Source organism: Phacochoerus africanus, chromosome 5, assembly GCF_016906955.1.
Source record: "Phacochoerus africanus isolate WHEZ1 chromosome 5, ROS_Pafr_v1, whole genome shotgun sequence".
Taxonomy (NCBI): domain Eukaryota; kingdom Metazoa; phylum Chordata; class Mammalia; order Artiodactyla; family Suidae; genus Phacochoerus; species Phacochoerus africanus.
This window is the reverse complement of record NC_062548.1, coordinates 73,127,452-73,153,594: the sequence shown is the minus strand read 5'-3', so window position 1 is coordinate 73,153,594 and position 26,143 is coordinate 73,127,452. Positions and strand designations below refer to the sequence as shown.

The 26,143-nt window shown below is 45.3% G+C and overlaps 1 protein-coding gene across 6 annotated transcripts in view; it reads right to left on the bottom strand.

Moving 5' to 3' along the window:
• SLC4A5 (solute carrier family 4 member 5) overlaps positions 1-26,143 on the bottom strand; it is a 116,790-nt gene that overhangs the window by 50,884 nt on the left and 39,763 nt on the right. For all 6 annotated transcript variants that reach the window (XM_047781736.1, XM_047781737.1, XM_047781740.1 and 3 more), the window contains 3 exons: positions 1,872-2,032; positions 884-1,039; positions 102-197 (listed from right to left, as the gene is read on the bottom strand). In XM_047781736.1, the coding sequence (XP_047637692.1) occupies positions 102-197; positions 884-1,039; positions 1,872-2,032 (413 nt within the window). The remainder of the gene's footprint in view (positions 1-101; positions 198-883; positions 1,040-1,871; positions 2,033-26,143) is intronic.

The following is a 26,143-nucleotide window of genomic DNA, read 5'->3' as shown; positions in this document are numbered from 1 at the left end:
CTTTACCTCCTCCACTGGGAAAGTTGGGGAAAACTGACTTTCCAGAGTGGCTGAAGCCAGGACAAAGCAGTCACACAGTGGCAGGGGAAGGGGACACTCACACAGCCGGCCGTAATTGGCGCTTTGCCGAATTCTCAGGTCCTCGGTGGAGTGGTGCAGGCTGGGGCCGGCGGCGGGGCTCCGGGCTGGGCCACGATCTGGGAGGAGGGACAGAGGGCATGTGGCTGCAGGGGACTGCAGAGAGGACAACTTTACAATCATTTCACCCAAATAAAGCTGCGCTGCAAGACAGGTCTCTTCCCCCTCGGGGAAGAAAGGCTGTTTGGGTTGTTGGGCTTAGGTGCCTGTTTTTCAGGATTTGGGGGAAGCCAGTGAATAGTCTGAACATGATTAGCGAAAATATCTGTACTATTGAAAGTGAGATAGACACACAACTGATTAGACAAGCACCAGGTGTGGGAGACTCCCAGGTTCATCCTGGATTCCACAACCTACTGACCACATGGCCTTGGGCAAGGGACTTAACCTCTCTGTGCCTCAGCCTCCTCATCTGTAAAATGGGGTGATGAGAACAGTACCTCGTCACGGGGTTACAGTGGGGATGAAGTGAGTTAACACTTGGGGAGCACTCAGTGCCTGGAGCATGGTGAGCGAGGCATAGGTGCCCCCTCTACACTAAGCACTTGCCCATTTTAAAAGAATCCATCTAAAGAGATTCCTCGAGTGTCTTTAGTTAGCAACTTTATCAACTCTGTACTGATGTCTGCATTTATCTGACAAGTCCAGCAAGGCCAGCGTCCGTGCATCTCAACCCTGAAACATCAAGAGCGGAGGATTGCAGATGTGAGATGCGTGCATAAAACAAGCGTATGGCCCGACTCACTGGTGGTGGAGGAGACCGACTTGCCAATGTCGACTAACGAGCGGTGGATGGGCTTTTTGGTTTGGTGGCGGTGTTTCCTCAGGAGGACGTAGCTGACCCTCTCGCGGAGCTCCGGCCGAAGGAGGCCATCCTCGATCTGCTTCTCGATGACATCATCTAAGTGGGAAATAAACATGCAGCGTCCATGTGGGACAGAGGGACCAGGGGTGTGTGGGGTCTTCGGTTTCACCTGGTTTTTATGGGATTAAAAGGGAGCTAAACTGAAAATTTGGACCAGTCATGAACCCTCAGTCTCCTCATACATAAAAGAGTATGTTCACATCTGTGGGTGTTTGTGCATGTGTGTGCTTGTGTGGGTGCATGTGAATATGCCTGTGTGTGCCTGTGTGTGCATGTGAGTATGCATGTGTGTGCATGTGTGAGTGCATTGCGGATGCATGCATGGGGATAGGATTCTCTGCTTTTTTATCAATAATACTGTGGAAAGTAAATGAAATTGTGCATATGAAAGTCCCCTAAAAAGCATAAGAGTACTATATTAAGTGGTTTTTGTCCTAATATGAATTCTTTTTAGAAAGCATTTTGGGCAAAATAGCTCTGGCAAAATTGAAGGTTCTGAATCAAAATTCATAAGAAGTTTTAGGGATGATAAGCCAAGCTACTCCCTCCCTTTGCCACTCCATCAAACAAGAGCTAATTTCCTAAAGATGAATGATGACCTGTTTACCCTGACAAAAAACAGGTTGCTAAGAAGCCCCTCTCCCTTTTGCTACATTGCTGGGTGGCATTTCAGAGGCTGTTCTTTCCCTCTACATGGGGAGCAACTGTGACACTGCCTTGAGAGCATTGAACCCAAAGTCTGGCCTCCGCAGAATGAGGCAGGTGTCAGAAGTGGGCATGTCATACAGACCAAAGGTGGGCACGAAATGGGGGCAGGGAGGGGGGATGCTGCCCCAGTTTGGGGGTCCCACAGCGGTCCCTGCCTCACCGATGATCTGTGGTAAGGAGCCGCTGTCCAAATCCAGCAGCACTGTCCCCGTCTGCAGGCAGGTCCGGAGCTCAAAGAGGCTGTGCAGGGACAGTGTGGACACGTGGGGCTTGCTCCAGCGTTCACCGCCTTCCTCTACCTTTTCTTCAAACTTTATCCACCTGGAAAGGTAAGGATGGGGCTTAGGATGGCCAGAGCCCCCAGGAGGAGCCCCCAGCTAGGTCTCTTCCAGGGAGGGGCTTGGCCTGCAAGTCATGCTCTGCACAGTGTGAGGGTTTTGGTCCTAGACTCACAGGCAGGGGATCTAAAGGGGACTCCCTCACTCTGTCCCCCACTCCTCCTGACTCTGTTATGCTCAGGACAAAGTTGCGTCAGAGAATAGCCATAAATGGGCACGAAGGATACTTTTGGGGGTGGTAGAAGTGTTCAAGAATTGGATTTGGTGATGGTTGTACAACTCTGCACATTTACTAAAAAAAAAATTTTTTTTTTTTGCAAATTCCTGGGTCTTACTCTAGGCCTTATTTATTTATTCACTTATTTTGCTTTTTAGAGGCTGCATCCGAGGCATATGGAGGTTCCCAGGCTAGGGGTCAAATCAGAACTACAGCTGCTGGTCTATGCCACAGCCACAGCAACACGGGATCTGAGCCACATCTGATCGGGAACTCCCCTAAAAATCATTTAATGATACACTCAAAACAAGGGAACTCTATGGTATCCTACAATAATAGACCTCTTTAAAAAAATTCTCAATGGGAGTTCCTGTCATGGCACAGAAGAAACAAACGAATCCGACTAGGAACCATGAGGTTGTGGGTTCAGTCCCTGGCTTTGCTCAGTGGGTCGAGGATCTGGTGTTGCCGTGAGCTGTGGTGTAGGTCGCAGACCTGACTCAGATCCTGCGTTGCTGTGGCTCTGGTGTAGGCCTGTGGCTACAGCTCTGATCGGACCCCTAGCCTGGGAACCTCCATATGCCGCGGGTGCGGCCCTAAAAATAAAAGGAAAAAAATCCTCAATGGACCCTAGATACCCGTCAACGGGTCACATGAGTGTTCAGTGTCTGCCTTATGGGGTGTGGTTTGCTGGGATCAAGGGAGTATCTCCCCATGGTTCTACCGCAGGGCCTGAGGTTTCCACGATCCCCGCTCTGGATTTTAGCTCTGATAGTTCAACTCCAAATATCATTTTGGGGAAGGAAAGAGATTTAACCAAGGATGTATAGGAATTTTCCCTTTCTAGAAGCCTTAGAATCATAGGCTGAGGAGGAGAGGGCTGCGTGGGAAGGCTGTGGGCAGCCAGGCAGGGGCAGTGCTGGTCTGGAGCTCCCTGGCAGGGGGCAGCACCGGACAGCCTGGGGGGCCAGCAAGAAGCAAAGTCTCCTGGCTGGAGACCTGCTGGCTCAGCTTCATCGGATGTCCACCTCAATTAGTGAGTAGCTTCAAGCTATTCCAATTAAAATCCAAAGAGAGCATTCTGGGGCTGTGATTTTCAAGTCCCTTTGGAAAAGTAAATGTCTGAGAATAGTTGGGGAAAATCTAAAAAAGAAGAATTGGGATGGTATTGCTTTTAGCAGATATAAGAACTTACTGAAAAACTTGAGTAATGAAAGCAATGTAAATCCATTCCAGTTATAGACAAAGGGATGGATAAGACAAGAGTTCAGTAACAGACCTGAGCCCCCATGGGAGTTTAGGTTTTGCTGGAGGAGTTTTTAAAAATATGACCAACCTAACAAATGAACCTATCTACAAAAGAGAAACAAACTCACAGACATAGGAACAGACTTGTGGTTCCCAAGGAGGGGGAGGGAGGGAGAGGGGTGGACTGGGAGTTTAGGATTCGTAGATGCAAACTATTACATTTAGAATGGATAAGCAATGAGATCCTACTGTGCAGCACAGGGAACTCTATCCAATCTCTGGGGATAGACCACGATGGAAGGTAATATAAGAAGGGGAATGTATGTATATATGTCTGTATGACTGGGTCACTTTGCTGTACAGCAGAAATTGGCACACATTGTAAATCAACTATACTTCAATAAAATAATAAAAGATGACCAACCTAAATGTAAAAAGTTAAGTCCCTACTTCTCGCCAAATACTAAATACTAAATTCTGAATTCTATATGGATTCAAGGCTAAACATAAAAATAAATCTATAATGGAATACTGTTGAGCTTTAAAAAAAGGAAAATTTGACACGTGGCTACAACATAGATGAAACTTGAAGACATTATGCTAAGCAAAATTAGCCAGTCACAAAAGAACAAACACTGTAAGATTCCACTTATCCGAGGGACCTACAAGTTCATAGAGACAGAAGGTTATGGAGAATGACCTCCCGAACAAGATATAAAAATATAAAGGAAAAAAATGGACACATTTTGTTACATAAAAATACACTAAACTAGAATTCTCCTGTAGCTCAGCAGGTTAAGGATCTGGCATTGTCACTCTGTGGCTGGGGTCACTGTTGTGATGTGGGTTTGATCCCTGGGCCCAGGAAATTACACATGTCATGGGAGTGGCCAAAAAAAATAAAATTAAAGAAAATAAAAGAAAAATAACCTAAACTAAGACAGGAGTTCTTTGTGGCACAGTGGGTTAAGGATCTGGCAGTGTCACTGCAGTGGCTTGGGTTGCTCCTGTGGCATGGGTTTGATCTCTGTCCCAGGAACTTCCACGTGCCTCGGACATACCCAAACAATAAAAAAAACTTTTAAGAATAAACTAATTTAGGACACAAATGGAGTTCAAAGAAATGCAACATACTCAGAAAATATTTGCAATAAACAGAACATTAAGGGATTGATACTTAAAACAAAACTTGGAATTCCCTAGTGGCCTAGCAGTTAAGGATCTGGCATTGTCACTGCTGCTGCTTGGGTTCAATCCCTGGCTCAGGAACTTCCTCATGCCATGGGTGCCGCCAAAAATTAAAAAAGCAAAAAATTAAATATAACAAAACTCATCAACAAGAAAAACTCCAGGAGTTCCCATCATGGCACAGTGGTTAACAAATCCGACTAGGAACCATGAGGTTTCGGGTTCGATTCCTTGCCTTGCTCGGTGGGTTAAGGATCCGGCATTGCCATGAGCTGTGATGTAGGTCGCAGACTCGGCTCGGATCCTGCATTGCTGTGGCTGTGGCGTAGGCCAGCGGCTACAGCTCTGATTAGACCCCTAGTCTGGGAACCTCCATATGCCGTGGGAACGGCCCTAGAAAAGGCAAAAAGACAAAAAAAAAAAACCCAAAAAACAAAAAAACAAAACAGAAAAACTCCAATTAGCCAGCTGAAAAGCGAACAATTCTGAAAAGAAACGAAGACGACCAATAAACATGTGAAAAGACATTCTAGTTTACTAATAGTCAAGGACATTTAAATTGTTGCAAATGAAACAGTCTTCACTTCTCATAGTGGCAAAAATTTAAAGGACTGGCAAATTCCTGTATTGGTGGAAACACGGGAAGACGGGTGGGCACTTATATACTATATTATGTACATAGCATATACATATATAGTATAGCCACATACTGTATATATATATATATATACACACACATATATCGTATAGCCACACAGCCTTCTTGGCGTGGGGAACTGGGGAGTCTCTTTCAACTTTGGTGTGCATGTCTTTTGATGCAGCAGTTCCATTGCTAGGAAACTGTCACAGGAATATCATTACACATCAGCACACAGTAATACAAATGCCAGGAGATGCTCACTGCGGCTTTGCCCACCAGGGTGAAGAACTGGAAACACCAGTTTTCGTTAGGAGCGTGGTCACACCAGAGCCATACATCCATGCTGCAGAGTTCCCCTCAGAGGTAAAAAGTCCAAGGCTGAGCTATGCGTACTGACAGGATAGACAACACCATCCCAGTTTATAAAAAAGGAAAAATGCAGCGAGTTAAGGATCTGGCATTTGCACACATGTCTGTAAATGCCCAGCAGCAGTTTTGGAAGGATGTCTGTCACGTGGTTCAATGGTTTCTTCTGAGGGGAGGTGTGAGATTGTTGGTTGGGGGAGGATTTAGGAGACTTTCATTCTATTGGGGTTAATTAGAGAGGGGAGAGCACAGCCTGTGGAGCAAGCCAACCAGGTCTGGAATCCCAGCTCCGCACTTACTAGCTAAGGACTTCGGGTAAGTCACGCAATCTCTCACCATCTTTGTTTTTGTCAGGACCACCAATAGTTTATAGCAATTAAAGAAGTGCCTGGCACACAACACACACTCAGTGTTAGCTGTGAATGCAAAGGTAAAGAATTTTGCTTTTACAATTTTAGAAACACTAAGGAAATAAGAAAATGAAAGCATTTGAAGCTCTCCTGACCAGAAGACATCATGGTTGATATTCCGATAACCTTCACTGCAGATCTGTGATGAGCACACACGTACACACACGTGCACACAATTTTACATTAATGGCAGCAGGACGGTGTGGTATCTAATGGATATTCTTTCATGTCTATAAATACTGATATCACTTTAGAAGCTCTTTAGTATTCCACTGTATGAATAAATGCTAATTAATATGAATAATCACCACTTGGTGGACATTTACATTATCTCTAATTGTTTTTTCTGAAAAACAAGGCTGGTTTGAATATCCTTGGCCCCTGCTCAACATTTTCCTTGCAATAAACTCTCAGAAGTGGAATTGTCATGTCTGCACATTTTTAAGTGTATGACATACATCGTCAAACTGTTCTCCGGAAAGCTGTGCCAATTCGAACTTCCACCAACGTACAGAAGACCTCACATTTCTCTGAAGTCTCTCAAACTCTAGGATTGTCATTCCCTTTCACCTTTGTTCATTTGGGAGTTGCAAAGTTGTATCATATTTGCATTCTTTTGACTACAAGTGAGGTTGAACATCTTTTGTCAGATTTCCTCTTTACACAATTGTGCCAGTATTTTGCATTATCAATGTTTAACATCCTGACTCAATACATTTATTTGAGACCGGTTAACAAGGAGCCTGGTGGGGCCTCGGGGGCTTGGATGGACACAGGATGGGGAGGTTTGATTAGAGGAGGCCTGGGTAGTGAAGACCTAAAACATGGGGCTAGAGCAGAAATCAGACACTTGCTGCTGAGACTCGCCAAGGTGTAGCTGACATTTTTAATGGGGAAATGTGTTTGAGAGAACATTATTTAAATTATGGTAGATCCAAGTCTGTATGCCATCAATACGAAGTTTTTCTAAAAGTTGTATTAACATAAGGGTTTGCAAGGGAGAGATCAAAGGACAATATTTTGGTCAGGAGAAGCTCACTCTTCTCCCTGAGGGTCTTTCTCCTATTCACACACTCAAATTGTCTCCCATTTCCTTAAAAATACACAAGGTAAGTTATGCTGTCTCCTTGTCACTGAGGACACTTTTGTTGCTCCACAGCCTTAACGCATCCACCCAAAGCCATGTGTCCCAGTGCATGGGGCCACTTGGGTTGATTGCTTTCTAACCCTTTTTTTTTTTTTTTTTGGATTTTTAGGGCCGAACGTGTGGCATATGGAATTTCCCAGGCTAGGGGTCAAATCAGAGCTGTAGCTGCCAGCCTACACCACAGAGACTGCAACGTGGGATTCAAGCTGGATCTGGGACCTACACCTCAGCTCACGTCAACACTAGATCCTTAACCCACTGAGCAAGGCCAGGGATCAAACCTGCAAGCTCGTGGATAATAGTTGGATTCATTATCGCTGAGCCACAATGGGAACTCCCTTGATTGCTTTCTAAATTGTCTCATAAGCAGCCCGGGTGGACATTTGGGCAGTTCCCTCCCAGGCATCCACCCTTCAGCTTTTTGCCTATACAAATGCAACTCCACCTGGAAGGGTGAGAGCAGAGCTCCTTTTTGAAACATCCTTCTAGTAACACCAGATAGCAAGGACAATCAGTCCTCTTCACCTCCCAGTACTTCGACTATTTGTCCTATGTGATAGGCATCCACAAACATTAGCTCTATATACAGACAAGGGCATCAACTCACCTGAGCACATTGTGCAGAAAAACAAAGTTACCTGTTTCCAGGTTCAGGGCAATGCCAAAACTAGACTCCTGCTACCAGCATTCTTCGAGAACTTTATTTTTAAAAACTCCAGGATACTCAACAACCTCACTAGGGACACCTCTTCAGGTGTCCTTGCAACAATTTGGGGACTCCGGATATTGAAAGAGTAAGCCCAAGACCTGAACTTCGTTTGGGGTTTTTAATGGCTACAGCTGGAAATGAAGCTCACTTTCACCTTGAGTAGAACATGGAAACGTGGAGGACCCAGGATAAGCAGCTGTGGTTTTCAGCTTTGGCTATCTATTAGAATTGCCTGAGGAGATTATAAAAATACTGATGCCTGGATTGTCACACCACCCGGAGGGTGGCCCGGTGGTGGAAGTGCCTCGGTTATTTGTGACCTGAGGGTTGATGAGCCTCTACTTTACAGTCACATAGGACCATACATAGTTGGACTTGTCTGGTGGTGTCTCAGTGCAGGCAAATGGCTCTGTGCCCATGTGTCCCATTCTTTTTATATAAGAAGGGACATAGCCTCTTTCCCTTACGATGGCTCTGAGAACACCAGATGAAAAGGTAGGGTAGATCACAGAAGTTTCCGTCCCAGCATGGCCATTCCATGCTTTTATAGAAAGCTGCACCTGCAGCATGTGGACATTCCCAAGCTAGGGGTCGAATCAGAGCTGCAGCTGCCAGCCTATGGCACAGCCATGCCACACTAGATCCGAGCCACATCTGGGACCTACACTGCAGTTTGCAGCAGTGCCAGATCCTAACCTACCGAGTGAGGCCAGGGATTGAACCCACATCCTCATGGATACTAGTCGGATTCTTAATCTGCTGAACCACAATGGAAACTCCCAACAAGGTCCCAGCCATGATGTTATTGCTGGTCTGAAGATCACAAGAATTGTGGTTCTATACAGCAGAATGTCATCTCTCTGCTTTGTGTTTCGAGATCTGACCCCTTCTTTCTCCATTGCCCAGCGAGTTCCCAGGTGATGCTGCTGCTGATGATCTAGGGATGATGCTTTAAGAACTACTATCCTAGAACGATGATTCTTGAACTTTGCTACACATAAAAATACCCAGGATACTTTTAAAATCTCAACGTCTAGGTCATATGCTAGACCAGTTTACATCGGAATATCTGGGTGGGATCCAGGCAGCTCTGCTACAGATTTTCTAGGTAACATTCATGACTTTTGGGGCTCAGAGACTAAAATAATAATTAATTGCAGTCAATCACGTTTCTTAATTGTTTTGGTATATTCCTACCTCCCCAAATAGACCCCAAGCTTCTTGAGGACAAAGGGCACTGTTTTCTCTCTGGGGTCTTCTTCTGGTCCCCTGCCCAGAATAGCCCTCATTAAATGATTGCTCCTTCCTGCTGAAGGGTAGTGAGGCCTCAGTGATTTCTTTGGGTGAAGTCTGGCTATGAGGAAATCACTGGGAAACAGAGAGTTCAACAATTGTGGGGCTTCTTTCTTTATTTATTTTTGTCTTTTTAGGGCCCCACTCACGGCACATGGAGGTTCCCAGCCTAGGGGTCAAATTGGAGCTGCAGCTGCCGGCCTACACCACAGCCAGAGCAATGCAGGATCTGAGTAGCATCTGTGACCTATACCATAGCTCAAAACAATGCTGGAGCCTTAACCCACTGAACGGGGCCAGGGATTGGATCTGTTTCCTCATGGATACTAGTTGGGTTTGTTACCACTAAGCCACAATGGGAACTCCAATCGTGGAATTTAAGTGTGTTTTAAAATACTCGAATGACCTAAGCAACGACCATCAGAGTCTAGTAACATCACAAACATACACACAAAGACCAGCTGGGCAGGAGCTGCCTTCTAATGGAAGCAGACACCACCACCTATGAAATAGTCTTGTGAGAAAGTCAGACAGGAATCAAATAAGTCTGGACCCAACAATCACTTTACAGGAAAGACAGAGGTAGAGGAACATGTTAAACACCACCACGGGGGAGTTCCCATTGTGGTGCAGTGGTTAACGAATCCAACTAGGAACCACGAAGTTGCAGGTTCGATCCCTGGCCTCGCTCAGTGGGTTAAGGATCCGGATCCGGCATTGCCGTGAGCTGTGGTATAGGTCACAGACGAGGCTTGGATCCCACATTGCTGTGGCTCTGGCGTAGGCAAGCGGCTACAGCTCCAATTCAACCCCTAGCCTGGGAACCTCCATATGTCGCAGGAGCGGCCCTAGAAAAGGCAAAAAGACAAAAAACAAAAACACACCACAGGGATGCAATGAACAAAATCCAGTATGTAGAAAACCATAAAGGCCAAACAATGCAATTTTTTTTTAGTAGTCATGGCAACTGCAAAGGAAAAGTAAAGGAAGAGGAACCTGTAGATTAGAAACAATGTAAGAGACATATCTCCCAGGTGCAATGTGTGGACCAATTACACTAAAAAATATTTGAGATCATCTAGGAAATAAATATGAATACTGGATGGATAATTCAGTGAAAATAAAGAATTGCTATCATGTTTTTTCAGATGTGATAGCAATATTGTGGTTGTGTTAAAAAGAAAGAGGCTGTTACCCAAAAGAATTGCAAACAGTGTCTTGAAGATATATTTGTTCACAGCAGTATTATTTACAGTAACTAAAATGTGGAAGCAAGCCAGCTGTTTGCCAACGGATAAATGCATAAGCAAAATGTGTTACATACATACAGAAGAATTCCACTGAGCCTTAAAAAAAGGAAATTCTGATATATTTTACAACATGAATGAACCTTGAGGACATTACACAAAATGAAATGTCAGTCATGAAAACACAAATACTCTATGATTCCACTTATATGAGATATTTAGAGTAGCTAAAATCATAGAGATGCATGGGCAGATGATCTAAACAGACATTTCCCAAAGGAAGACACACAGCTGGCCAAAAAACACATGAAAGGATGTTCAACATCACTAATTATTAGCGAAATACAAGTCAAAGCTAAAATGAGGTATCAGCTCACAATAGTCAGAATGGTCATCATCAAAAGTCTACATACAGGGAATTCCCATTGTGGCGCAAGGGAAAAAAATCCGACTAGGAACCATGAGGCTGCAGGTTCGATCCCTGGCCTTGCTCAGTGGGTTAAGGATCTGGCATTGCTGTGAGCTATGGTGTAGGTCTCTGATGCAGCTCGGATCCAGCATTGCTGTAGCTGTGGTGTAGGCCGGCAGCTGTTGCTCCAATTGAACCTGTAGCCTGGGAACTTCCACATGCTGTGGGTGTGGCCCTAAAGAGAAAAAAAAATTTTTTTTCTACAACAATAAATGTTGGAGAGGGTGTGGAGAAAAGGGAACACTTCTACACTGTTGGTGAGAATGTAAATTGGTGCGACCACTATGGAAACAGTATGGAGGTTCCTTAAAAAATTAAATATAGAACTACTATATGATCTCGCACTCCTACTCCTGGCCATATATCCAGACAAAACTCTCATTCAAAAAGATACATATACTCTAATGTTCATTGCAGCATTATTTACAAAAGCCAAGACATGGAAGCAACCTAAATGTCCATCAACAGAGGAATGGCTAAAAAAGCTGTGGTACGTATATGTTAGTAATAATGGCATATTCTCAGGCTAAAAAGCATGAAATAATGCCATTTACAGCAATTTAGATGGACCTAGAGACTATCATACTGAGTGAAGTAAGTCAAAGACAAATATCATATGATTTCATTTATATGTGGAATCTAATAAAAATGACACAAAAGATCTTATTTGAAAAACAAAAACAAACCCACAGATTTCAAAACCAATCTTATGGTTACCATAGGTGAAACCCTTGAGGGGAGGGAAGAATTGGGAGGGAGGGAATAACACAGACACACTATGTAAGAGAGATGATTAATGAGAACCCAGTGTAGAGCACAGGAAAATCTATTTAATAACTTGTAATAACCTACATGGGAAAAAAGAATGCATATATTTATATGCATGATAGATGCACTTTGCTGTACAGCTGAAACTAATACAACATTATAAATCAGCTATACTCCAATAAAATTAAATTTAAAAAAAATCTTAGAGGAGTTTCCATCGTGGCGCATCGGAAATGAATCTAACTAGGAACCATGCGGCTGGGGTTTGATCCCTGGCCTCATTCATGGGTTAAGGATCTGGCGTTGCCATAAGTTGTGGTATAGGTCACAGATTTGGCTCGGATCCCGTGTTGCTGTGGCTCTGGCATAGGCCGGCAGCTATAGCTCCCATTCGACCCCTAGCCTGGGAACCTCCATATGCCTCAGGTGCAGCCCTAAAAAGACAAAAAAAAAAAAAAAAAAAAAAAAGAAGAAGAAGAAGAAATCATAGAGACAGACAGTAGACTGGCTGTTTCCAGGGGCTGGGGGGAAGGGAGCAGAGAGTTAGTGTTTAATGGGTACTGAGTTTCAATTTTATAAGATGAAAAGAGCTATGGAGCTGGATGATGGTCATGGTTGCACCATTTTGAAAATTTTTAAAACCACTGAACTGATACTTAAAAATAAAGATGGTAAATTTTATATTAAGTATATTTTATATTTAACCAAAAAAAAAAAAAAAAACTGGAGAAGAAAGAAAGAGGCCTTACCTTTCAGAGTTTATCTGCTAAAATATTTACAGATGGATAGATATGGTGTGTGGGATTTGTATCAGCATAATCCAGGGTGTGTGTCTGGGGTAGTGGGTGGAACTAGAGACCCAAGACTGGCTAGGAGTAGGTTGGTGACAGTTTTTTTTTTTAATTTGATTGCAGTTGATTTACAATGTTGTGCCTTTTTCTGCTGTACAGCAAAGTGACCTAGTCATACACACACACACACATATATACATATATACACATTATTTTTCTCATACTATCTTCCATCATCTTCTATCATGAGATTGGACATAGTTCCCTGTGCTATACAGCAGGACTTCATTGCTTATCCATTCTTTTTTTTCCCCCCCTTTTTTTTAAAGGCTGCACCCACATCACATGGAGGTTCCCAGGCTAGGGATCCAGTTGGAGCTGTAGCTGCTGGTGCACACGAGAGCCACAGCAATGAGGGATCCAAGCCGCATCTGCGACCAACACCGTAGCTCACAGCAACGCCAGATCCTTAACCCACTGAGCAAGGCCAGGGATCGAACCTGCAACCTCATGGCTCCTAGTGGGATTCGTTTCCACTGCGCCACAACGGGAACTCCTTGCTTATCCGTTCTAAATGTAATAGTTTCCATCTTCGCTGGTGACCACAGAAGCTGGATGGGCACGTTGCAAGGAGGCCATTCTACCACATGCCACTTTTGCATAAATTTGAATTTTCCGTAATAAAACATTTAGCCACTTTTCAGAACGGAGAAAGGAATGGGCTCTTTAAAAAGCCTCTGACCAAAGCCAGGCTTAACAACCCTTGGAAGCCTGATAAAAGTTAACGTGTAATCCCAAGCAACTCGTTGCAAAGTGAACTTTATACCACAGTTGGCTTCAAAAGGGGGGAATTAGAGTTGGAGAAGCAGGTCAAATGGAAAGAAACTCTCCGGGCTGGAAAAGAACTCCCAGGGATTTTGTCCAGGCCGGGGGCAGGTGCCAGGGGCCCCTCCCGACTGGGATGGAGCTGAATGGAGCCTCCAAGAGTCACATGTCACAGAAAGCAGCTCTCAGTCACGCAAAGGGGGTCCGGAACTGAGGCCTTTTCTGTGACTAGTAACTCGGTCACTACATGATTAGAGGAAGTTGCTTTTCAGTTAATACCAAGAATGGTAGATCTCATCCTGGAGCAAGCTACTAGGCACCACCAAACCACCAGAGGTGAGGTCAGGGAGCAACTCCTTTTTGGATCCAGAGAGGGCTGAAAACTAAGAGTCCTGACCACCTCCCTGCCCCCAGCCCTGCCCTGGCCAGCATGTGTATCAGTGTCTTTCAGCCTTAGCTGCCATAGGACCATCTGGGAACTTTTCACAAATTCCAGCATCCAAACTGACTCCAGACTGATGACAGCTGAATTTCAGAGGCCTAAGAATCTGAGATCACTACTTTTCAAAAAAAAGACCCGGGTCTTTGAGAAGACAGAGCAATGCGTGGGTCATTATGTGTGATTAGATAAGAGTAAAATCTGTGGAGTTCCCCTTGTGGCTCAGTGGTCACAAACCCACCTAGTATCCTTGGGGATGCAGGTTCGATCCCTGGCCCTACTCAGTGGGTTAAGGAACTGGCATTGCTGTGAAGGTGGTGTAGGTTGCAGAGGCAGCTCAGATCTGGTGCTGCTGTGGCTGTGACACAGGCCAGAAGCTGCAGCTCTGATTCGACCCCTAGCCTGGGAATTTCCATATGCTACATATGTGCTCCCCTCCCAAAAAAGAGTAAAATCTGCTCTCTCTCTTTCTCTCTCTCTCTCTCTATAGTGAGAGAGAGCAATTAGAGTGAAAAGCCTTTTCTTCTGCACTTAATTTACATATCACTATCATTAAATTATGTCCAGGCTAACTTGTTTGTAAAAAAAATCCCCTTAGGACACCCTGATTTAAAATTTTTTTTTGTCTTTTCTTTTTTGTTGTTGTTGTTGTTGTTGTTGTTGTTGTTGTTGCTATTTCTTGGGCCGCTCCCTCGGCATATGGAGGTTCCCAGGCTAGGGGTTGAATCGGAGCTGTAGCCACCGGCCTACGCCAGAGCCACAGCAACGCGGGATCTGAGCCACGTCTGCAACCTACACCACAGCTCATGGCAACGCCGGATCGTTAACCCACTGAGCAAGGGCAGGGACCGAACCCGCAACCTCATGGTTCCTAGTCGGATTCGTTAACCACTGCGCCACGACGGGAACTCCTAAAAATTTTTTTTTAATGCAAACTTTTTTGTTTTTTGCTTTTTGGGGTTGCATGTGCCGCATATGGAAGTTCCCAGGTTAGGGGTCAAATCGGCTGCCAGCTTACACTAGACACAGCAACGTGGGATCTGAGCCACATCTACGACCTATATCACAGCTCATGGCAAAGCTGGATCCCCAACCCACTGAGCAAGACCAGGGATTGAGCCCGCATATTCATGGATACTAGTCAGATTTGTTTCTGCTCTGCCACCATAGGAAGTAACTTAATGCAAACTTTAATGTTAAGGATATGTTGCCTCTAAACATTTGTATCAAGACTTATACTTGTATGAATTTATCTCTTAGATGAAGTTAAGGTTATTCACCTGAAAGTTGTAAAGTCCATATCCACACTGTGATAACTGTGCAATTGCGTGGCCTCATTGACTTCTATTCTGTAACTCTCCCATCCCTGCTCCATCATCCTAAGGCTGGACTTCCATGGATTAGTTACAAAGCATTAAGACAGTGTTTTTGCTTTTTGCCTGAGGCCTGTTTGTAATAAATTTTGTGATTCTAACAGATTCATTTCTTTTTTCTTTTTCCTTCTTCTTCTTTTTTTTTTTTTTTTTGGCTTTTTAGGGCCTCACGCTTGACATATGGAGGTTCCCAGGCTAGGGGTCAACTCGGAGCTACAGCTGCCGGCTTACACCACAGCCACAGCAGTGCAGGATCCGAGCCACGTCTGTGACCTACACCACAACTCACACCAATACCGGATCCTTAACCCACTGGGTGAGGCCAGGGATTGAACCCAAAACCTCATGGTTCCTAGTCGGATTCGTTTCTGCTGCGCCAGGATGGGAACTCCAGATTCATTTCTTAAAATAATGTGAATGTCAGTTCACATTACTCAGCAAAGCTCTAACGTTACACTGAGTCTTATCAGCAGAATTTTCCAGCAGAAACCAAAAGCTAGTGTTAATTCTCTTATGGGCCAGTGAAGAAATTTCCTAGAGGTATCTGAGGAACTATTAGTTCGGTCTTTGACAGAGGCACCAAGAGATGATTTACAGGAGTTAACTTTTTCAAAAGATGAAATCCTAAGTAAAATTTTGCCCATTCCTACAATTTACCTGGCAAATCCATACTATACGATGACAAGCACATGCATTAAAACATGTATGTGAAATAACAGCTCATTTATAAAACTGATTAAAACTACATACATGGTGTGTATGTTCACAAACCAAACCTGACAGTGAATTTGAAAGATTATAAAGTATGTAAGACTGAGTAGGCGGGCATAGGTCAAGAGTTGACATACATATGCAGAAGTTTAGAAGGTACTAAGGGAGGCTAATGACACCAGAAAGGCCTCAGAGACCTCTTAGGGAGTGCACCCCAGACTAAACTCAGACGTGTTGTTTTATTGTCCCCGAGATGATTAGGTCCAGGGATATTGATTAATGCTAACCAAGTTCACAAGGATTGATGTATAAAACCAAAGGCCAGAGTTCCCGCTGTGGTGCAATGAGATTGGCAGTGTCTCTGCTATGCCAGGACACAGGTTCTATCCCTGGCCCAGCACAGTGGGTTTAAGGATCTTGTGTTGCTGCACCTGTGGCTCGGATCTGATCCCTGGCCCAAGAACTTCATATCCTACCGGGAGGCCAAAAAAGAAAAAAAAAAAAAAAGCCAAGTTTATTTAGTTTACAATAAGATTTATAACAGTCACAGGGGTTTTTCTCATCTTCCAGCCCTTGCATTCGCTCCCTATAGGCAGCCAGATAAGGAAAATCAAATTATCATCAGAAAGTGATAGAATGAGAATGAGGCACACTAGCTAAGTGATTCAAGTGTTAATAGACTCAGGAAAAGAAGTTTAGAATACTCCATCTCTGCAAAAGAGATCTGCCTGGGACCAGGACCAGATGGGTGGGGACATCTGACTTAGACTGTTTTGGAAGGAACCCTATGCCCTCCCATGTCAGAGTGATTACCTATGATTTTTTTTTTTTTTTTTTGGTCTTTTTGCCATTTCTTGGGCCGCTCCCTCGACATATGGAGGTGCCCAGGCTACAGGTTGAATCAGAGTTGCAGCCGCTGGCCTACGCCAGAGCCACAGCAATGCAGGATCCAAGCCGAGTCTGTAACCTACATCACAGCTCACGGCAACGCCAGATCCTTAACCCACTGAGCAAGGCCAGGGATCGAACCCGCAACTTCATAGTTCTTAGTTGGATTCGTTAACCACTGAGCCACGACGGGAACTCCCTGATTCCCTATGATTGAAAGTCTTTCCTCTTGCTAACCTAGGAGTGTCCTCTCAGAGCCTTCAGTTATGCAATGCAATTTGGGCCTTAATGGAGAACCAGTTCTTCCTTAAAAGTGTACCCAGCAGTGCAGGTGGCAGGGGGGTGCCAAAGGTGTGGCATTCCAGGAGCAATGATGAACTGAATGGGGAAGGGTGAGCTTTGCTCCCAACCTCGTGCATTTGGTGAAGGGCCTGTTCTGCTGCACATCATGTCTTCATTCAGGGGTAAGGAGGTGCCCGCGGCTGAGTGCATGCCATCAGACAAAGCTACTGGCAAATTCTGAACTGGCTCCTTCAGGGAACGGATTTTGGAGCCAAACTTCTCTGAGGACTACTTGTCTGTGTGTCCAGGAGGGATGTATAATTACTGCATGGGTCTATCATTTATAAATGTGTCCGTCCCCTTCCGAGCCTGCCAGCACCTTCTCCTCTCTGCCCCTCAGGAGAGCAGCCCCCACTCGGCCCCCTTGCCCTCTCTTCCACTTTGGCTATTCAGGGCCTAATTCAAAGGTCACCTCCCCCAGCCCACAGCCTCCCCAGGGATGCAGAGGCAGCCCCTTCCTCTGACTCCATCGCACTTTGTCACATAGCTCAGTAATACTGACTGTGGCTAAAGCTTGCTGAGTGCTTTCTGAGTGCCAGGGACTATGCTAAGCCATTTGCACATATTATTTCATTTAATCTGTAAATGGATCCAGGAGCCAGGTCTGTTCCTCCTCTCATTGTATAGATACGGAGACTCTTTGAGCACCATGCGCCTACCCCAGGTCAAGAGCTGATAAGAGACGGGATTCAAGGGTGAGTCTTTTGACATGAGAGCCATGTTCTTCTCACCACTTCATACAGACAGCCCTGGATTTTTATTTATTTATTTATTTAGTATTTTGTATTTTTATGGCTGCATCTGTGGCACACGGAAGTTCCCAGGCTAGGGGTTGAATGGGAGCTACAGCTGCTGGCCTACGCCACAGCCACACCAACTTGGGAGCCGAGCTGGGTCTGCGACCTACACCACAGCTCAGAGCAACGCCAAATCCTTAACCCACTGAGCAAAGCCAAGGATGGAATCCGCATCCTCACAGAAATTATGCTGGGTTCCTAACCCACTGAGCCACAACGGGAACTCCCAGCCCTGTTTTTTGGTTATCGCTGTGTATGAGCACATGCCTGCCTTTTACACTAGAACAGAAGCTGAAAAACCATGTGCTGGGTTAAAAGCGCACCAGAGCCTGTAGTTTTTGTTTGGCCTGCTGGCTAATGATTTTTAAAGGATTGTGGAAAAGAGAAGGAGAAGAAAGAAGAGGAAGAAGAGATCTCATATGAGCAAAAAGCCTCAAATATTGGCTCTCTGGCCTTCATGGCAAAGCCTATCGACACCTGCACTGGATGATAAGCATTTCGAGAACAGATTCGTGCTCTGCTCCTTTTAATTCTTTCACGGGCCCTAACTCAGCAGCCTCTTAAAATGTTTTTAGAATGAAAGAAGGAAGGTGTGGTGGATAAGACAAACTTTACAAAGTTCTCCGAGAATCACAGATTAGAGCGGCCACTTTTCCACTGCCTTAGCAATTGGTATAGAGTTGCAGTGACATCAACCATTGTCCGTGACGAAGACAGGGCATGATCTATGAGGTGCTTGTCCAAGAGGGGGAGGGGTCTGCAAAACTCTACCACCCATGCTCTCATGGGTAAGTTGAAGAATTCTGGAAGTTCTGGTTGGCACGAGAAGCAGAACTGTGGTCAATGAATAGATAACATAAAGGACATAGATTTACTATTACATATGTGTTGTAAAAGACATATGGGGGGTGTCTGCTCGGCTGCCATCCATGTGAATGTAGTTCTCAGGCCTGGCCTGCCCTCCCATACCTCCACCTACCTCTGATCTGGGGCACAGTGATGGGCACTAGAGGGGCAAAATGGAGTCTCTCTGAAGAATCAGGAACTGGCAGATTGAGGAACACATTCTGGGATGGTCCTTTGAGTAGAGTAGATGTTACATGGAGGCTGAGGAATGGCGTAGGTTAGGACAAGTGGAGGAAGCGGGCTTGGGGAGAGTAAAGAAGACACCTAGAGAGAGGAGAGACCAGACGCAGAGAAAGAGGACAACCTGGCCTCCCAGATCCAACCCTTGAGAGATCTGACTGTCCCTGGATACTGAGGTCATCTCCTAGTCTGCTGATGCTCCCCCCTTTTACGTAAATTAGTTTAAATGGGCTTCGGTTAATTGCAGCCTAAGATATCCTGACAACAGAAGAGGCATTTCTCTTCCTTAGTGCATGATACACAGGCCCTGACAGCTCACTTGAACTTGGGCTGTGGTTGTAGAGCTGGATATATCAGATGGGGGTGCTCTTGACTTGAGCAAAAAAGTTCCTGGCCAAAGGATTTTCAGGGAGGACCATTCCTTCACCATCTCTTGAGCCTGAGGGTTCTAATCCTAGCAAGATGGGAGATAAAACCACCACATTCAGTGTCTATACCTTGTTTTGATTCGAAGTTGTACAAACCAATATTGAAACGATGTCTTTTTTGTTTTTGCTTTTTTGGGGTTGGTTTTTTTTTTTCTTTTCTTTTCTTTTCAGAGCCACACCCACAGCATATGGAGGTTCCCAGGCTAGGGGTCGAATCAGAGCTACAGCTACTGTCCTACACCACAGCCATAGCAATGACAGATCTGAGCCACGTCTGCAACCTACACTACAGCTCACAGCAATGCTGGATCCTTAATCCACTGAGCAAGGCCAGGGATCAAACCTGCAACCTCATGGTTCCTAGTCAGATTCATTTCCGCTGTGCCACTACGGGAACTCCAAAAAGACGTTTTTGAGGCAAGTAGGGACATTTGACTCTACACTGGATTTCCCATCATCTTAAGGAATCATTCTCAATTTTGCGAGGAGATAATGTCATTGTGGTTGCATTTACAAAAGAAGTCTAATTTCATAAAGATATGTACTAAAATGTTTACAACATTTAGGATTTTTCTTAAAATATTCCAGCAATAATAAACAACAAAACCAAAACAACAAAACCAAATTCCAAAAGCAAGCAAAATATTTTGCTTTTGGAGATAGTTAAATATTAATCATGGATGAAAGTGGGAGTTCCCATCATGGCATAGTGGTTAATGAATCCGACTAGGAACCATGAGGTTGCAGGGTTCCGTCCCTGCCCTTGCTCAGTGGGTTAACGATCCGGCGTTGCCATGAGCTGTGGTGTAGGTTGCAGATGCGGCTTGGATCCTGCGTTGCTGTGGCTCTGGAGTAGGCTGGTGGCTACAGCTCCGATTTAACCCCTAGCATGGGAACCTCCATATGCTGTGGGAGCAGCCCAAGAAGTAGCAAAAAGAAAAAAAAAAAAGAAAGTGAATGATGGATCTATGAGGACTCAATGTACAATTCTATTTTTTTATGTCTGAAATTTTCTTTTCTTTCTTTTTTTTTTTGTCTTTTTGCCATTTCTTGGACCACTCCCTCAGCATATGGAGGTTCCCAGGCTAGGGGTCGAACTGGAGCTGGAGCTGCCAGACTACGCCAGAGCCACAGCAACTTGGGATCCAAGCCGCCTCTGTGACTTACACCACAGCTCACGGCAACACCAGATCCTTAACCCACTGAGCAAGGCCAGGGATTGAACCCACAACCTCATGGTTCCTAGTTGGATTCGTTAACCACTGTGCCATGACGGGAACTCCCTGAAATTTTCCATAATAAAAAGTTGAGAGATGTATAAATTATACATATATAATTTGTATATATAATGCATATGGGTCAATCAACTGGGATCTTGGCATGCAAAGTGGTCTAATGATAGGGTCTCTCTGCTCCTGACAACAACAGTGAGAGCTGTCTAAGGGTGTCTGAAGATGTGGGAATTGTTCTTGTTGGATGGAAGTAGTCCCTCCTGCTGCCCAGCCTCCAGGGGCTCTGGCAGCTGCCAACCTGTCATGCCCCATCCGAGAAGAGCCCTTGCCCTCTCTCCTCATTTAACTAGCCTTCCTGTCACACTCACTGGCCAGCTAATCCCATTTTGCCACCACTGGTCCACCACGTAAGGCCTTTTGCATCACCGCCTGGCTGATCCCATGGATGTGGACTGGTGCTTGCAACTTGATGGCAGGTCCTTTGAAGATGGCTCCTTCTTCTGCTGGGCTTCATGCAGACCCACCTCAGCTGTGCTGCCTGTAGGTGGTCACTAAGTCCCTGGGGAATGAATGCCTCAAGCACAGGCCCCATTCTGTGTTCACCCAGCTCCAAGGTGAGAGTGAAGGCTGGAATCTGGGCCTTTGAGGCCTGGTGGGAACCTTGCCCACTTCTACCTGGGACTTGGTCCAGGTTCTAAGTGATATAAAATCACTTTGTCCCTTACGGCATTTATCCAAAGAAAATAAGAGACATGAATTAGAAAAGATATATGCACCCCAATAGCCAAGCTATGGAAGCAACTTAGGTGTCCATCAACAGATGAATGGATAAAGAAATGTTACACACACACATACACACACACACACACAATGGAGTATTACTTAACCATAAAAAAAATGAAGTCTTGTCATATCTGACAACATGGATGGAGCTAGAGGTTTTTAGGCTAAGCGAAATAAGCCAGAGAAAGCCAAATACAGTATGATTTCACTTATAAATGAAATCTAAAAAAACAAAGCAAATGAACAGATATAATAAAACAGAGTCATACAGACAGAACAGAGGTTGCTGGAGGACAGCGGAGGAGGCGGAGGAGAGAAGTAGGTGAGGGAGATTAAGAGGTACGAACTTCCATTCATAAAACAAGTGAGTCACAGATACGAAATGTACAGGGTGGGGAATACAGTCAAAAACTATATAATAACTTTGTATGGTGACAGATGGTAATTAGATTCATCACGGTCATCATTTTGAAATGTATAGAAATACTGAATCTCTACATTGTGGAACAGGAACTAACAGCATTTTAGGCCAATTATACTTCAAAAACAAACAAACTTATGTAAAAGAGATCAGATCATGGGGCGGGGGGTGGGGGAGGTGGGGGGGGTTGGGGCAGGGGGAGTTAGATGAAAGTAGCCCCAAGGACAAACTTCCAGTTACAGATAATTAAACATGAGGGACATAATGTAAACACGATAAATATAGTCAACTGTGTATGTTAGAAATGATGAGAGCAAATCCTAAGAGTTCTCATCACAAGAAAACTTTTTCTTCTTCTTTCTCTTTTTTTTTTTTTTTTTTTTGCTTTTTAGGGCCACACTCATGGCATATGGAGGTTCCCAGGCTAGGGGTCCAATTGGAGCAACAGTTTCCAGCCACAGCCACAGCCACAGCCAGATCCTTGACCCCACTGAGCAAGGACAGGGATTGAACCCGCATCTTCAGGGATGTTAGGTTCATTAACCACCAAGCCACATCAGGAACTCCTTTTTTTTCTTCTATTTCTTTCATCTTGTATGAGACAGGAGATGATGGCTGTTCACTACACTTATTGTGATAATCATTTCATGACACACCTAAGTCAAATCATTATGCTGTACACCTTAAACTCATACAGTGCTATATATCAATTATATCTCAATAAAAAATCTCTTTATCCAGTTTGCTCAACCTAAGTATCAGTGTTTGACTAGTGGAGAGAGAAGGAAAGACCACGTTGGATATTGGATGTGAAAGTAGCTTGATAATGATGGACAGTATGATTATTCAGACAAGAGTAGATAAGCATCAAGTTATCTACGGCCATTCTACCCTCAACGTGCCCGATCTCGTCTGATCTCGGAAGCTGAGCAGGGCTGGCCTGCTTGGTACTTGGATGGGAGACAAGCATCAAGCCAAAGTCAAACAACCTTGAGATCTTTCCTCTGATCATACATTTCCATGCGTGGCTCCACTACAGTGAAACAAGACTGCAGGGCCTGGAGCTGCTTACCTGTCTCAGGACCACTAGTCATCTCGGTCAACACTTCCACCCTGCGCTCTCTTCAAATGAGAGAGTTTGGGAATCATCAGCCCGCAGTTCTCTGCTCCTGTGAGGGGCCCCCAAACCTTGCTGCGACTGCCCTGCCCTCTGCTCCTTCGGGCCTGTCACAGGGGAGGGGTGTCAGCCTTCCTGGCCATGGGAGCCCCCCAAATGTGCCCAGGGCCCTGCACCCTCCATCCAGCAGGGCTTTTTTGCTTCTTGCATCTTGAAACCCCGCTCTTTCATCTTGCCCTTTTCATCAGCACTCAGATCTCTCCATTCCTCAAAGACAAAACCCCAAAGCCTCCCTTGACCCCAGGTATATCTTGAGAGCCTCTCACACCTTCACAGACAAGCACCTTAGAAAGAACCCACCTTCGACCTCCTGCCTCACTTCTCCACACTCTGTCCCCTCCTCCCCTGACACTGCTATATCCCTCTGTTCTGTCCTGTGAATACTCTTCAGTTCTTCCCCACGAGTTGGGCACGCCCCCACCTTGAATGTCTTCTGCCCCTGGTTCCCTGGACACAGCGCTCTTCTCATCCCCCTCCTGCCTCTTGGATGCCCCTCGCCTCAGTCTCCATTCTGGGTTCTGCTTCCTCTGCCCGTCCTTCAAATGTCAGTCTCCTGGGCACTCTGTCCTGGGCAGGCACTCGCCTTACTTCACAGATCTCAGCGGTAACCTTGTCCTTTTCTATGGGTTTGCTCTCCATCTAGATGCTGAGGGCTCGCAAACCTACGCTTCTCTCCTGAACTCGACCTCTGTGTCTACATAGTGATCTGCTCAACATCTCCTCTTGGAATTTCCTCACACATAACACTCAAAACGGAGCTCATCATCGGTCTCCCCCAAAACAAAGCAAAATACCCAACACAACGGAATCTTAGTACTCCTCTTGTGTTTTGGAAATTGATACGGTGAGTTCCCTGCTTGCTCAAGCTGGAAACTGGGCATCTGCCTAACTATCTTTCTCTCCCACTTGCCATCGCTTATTAAGTTCTGTCACTTCTACTCGTTAAAATATGCCTCAAGTGCATTAAAAAGATTGGGGGTTTCCAGGAATTATGGAGAAAAGAGGGGTGAATTAGGCAGAGCACAGACAAGCTTAGGGAAGTGAAACTACTCTGTGTGATACTATAACGGTGGGTACATGTCATTATATTCGTCCAAACCCATAGAAAGCACAACACCAAATGTGAACCCTAATGTAAACTATGGATTTTTTTTTTTTTTGGAATTTTTTTTTTTTAGGGCCGCATCTGAGGCATATGGAAGTTCCCAGGCTAGGGGTCGAATTGGCGCTATAGCTGCCAGCCTATGCCATGGCCACAGCAACGTGGGATCTGAATCACATCTGCAACTTACACCACAGCTCACAGCAATGCCAGATCCTTAACCCTCTGAGTAAGGCCAGGGATCGAACCTGTAACCTCATGGATACTAATCAGGTTCATTACCACTGAGCCACAACAGGAAATCCCTAAACTATGGACTTTGAGTGATAATGATGTGAGTGCATGGTCATCAGTGGTGACAAATGTACCACTCGGGTGAAGGATGCTGATAGTGGGGGAGGCTGTGCATGTGTAGGAGCAGGGGGCACACCATGGGGACTCTGTATCTTCTGCTCAGTTCTGCTGTTCATCAAAAACCGCTCTAAATAATAAAGTATAATTATTTAAAAGTATATATATAGAGAGAGATATAGATATCTCCCAAGGAACTCTACCCAATATCCTATGATTATATGAGAAAAGAACCTGAAAAAGAATGGACATGTGTATATGTATAACTATGTCACTGTTTTACAGCAGAAATTATCACAACATTGTAAATCAACTATATTTCAATAAAACTTTTTTTTTCTTTGTCTTTTTTTTCCCTTTTCTAGGGCTGCTCCTGTGGCACATGGAGGTTCTCAGGCTGGGGGTTGAATCGGAGCTGTAGCCGCCGGCCTACACCAGAGCCACAGCAACGCAGGATCCTAGCCGCCTCTGTGACCTACACCACAGCTCACGGCAACGCCGGATCCCCAACCCACTGTGAAAGGCCAAGGATCAAACCCGCAACCTCATGGTTCCTAGTCTGATTCATTAACCACTGAGCCACGATGGGAACTCCCAATAAAACTTTTAAAAATGAAAAAAGGAAATATATATTATACATATAATTATTTGCTCAAATCTACCCTTTTCTCTGTTCCCACTGTCAATGTCTTGGTTCTGAATGTCATCAGGTCCCCCCCCTCCCTCCGGGGGCCAGGCTCTGACTGGCACCATCTTGCCTCCTTTCATACATTCTTCACAGTGGAGCCTGAGTGATCTCTTTCAAACAGACCATCCTGTCCCTCTCCCACCCCAAAGCCCTGAGTGGTCCTTCAGAGCTCTCAGCATCTAGTTCAAACTCCATGACATGGTCTGCATAGGACCTGCATGATCAGCCACTCACTCTTTCTGCTACAGAAAACTTTTGTCCCTTCGTCTATGTCTCTGTTTTTCCTGTTTTGGGGCCCCTTCCCCTTCCATCCCTCCCTTGGCTAACTCTGGCCCATCCCTGGGGTGTCTATGTGAACACCTCTTCTCCCTGCACATCCTCCTTGGCCCCTCCTGTCTGGGCTAGGTGCCCCTACACTGTGCTTTCTTGGCACCCCATCACCAAATAGCTAGTTATTTACCTCTGAGCCCCATAGACGAGAGCCCTTGTGAGCAGGGATGGCATCGGCCATGTTTTTTACATCTCTAAGCACCCGGCTCAGGGCTTATTCACAATAAACACTTAGTAAATAGTAGTTGGAGGCATGAAGTTTGTTGACCTTTGTGCCAAGAACTCTCAGCTCCCCACTGTGCTTTCTACAGAGAGAGGGCAGCTCTGGCCCCATCAGGTGACCCCAGGCGAGTGGTGAGAGCAGAGGGCAGGGGTGCATTCTACCCCAGACTAAGAGGGGCAACGATGGTAGGAGGGCCCTTCTGCAGGACGGTGAGTGGGAGCAGTTTCAGGGTTGAGACAAAGTTGGGTTTCCACCTCCATCATGGACAGAGTGAGAAAGCGTTCCTGCCTATGCGCAGGGAGCCATTCGGGGCTTTGGGGAATGTACAGATCCGGTCTGACCCAACAAAGCTGGCCTACTTCTCCTGCCCTTTTGCTCATTCCTGGTCATGACAGGATAGTTTCA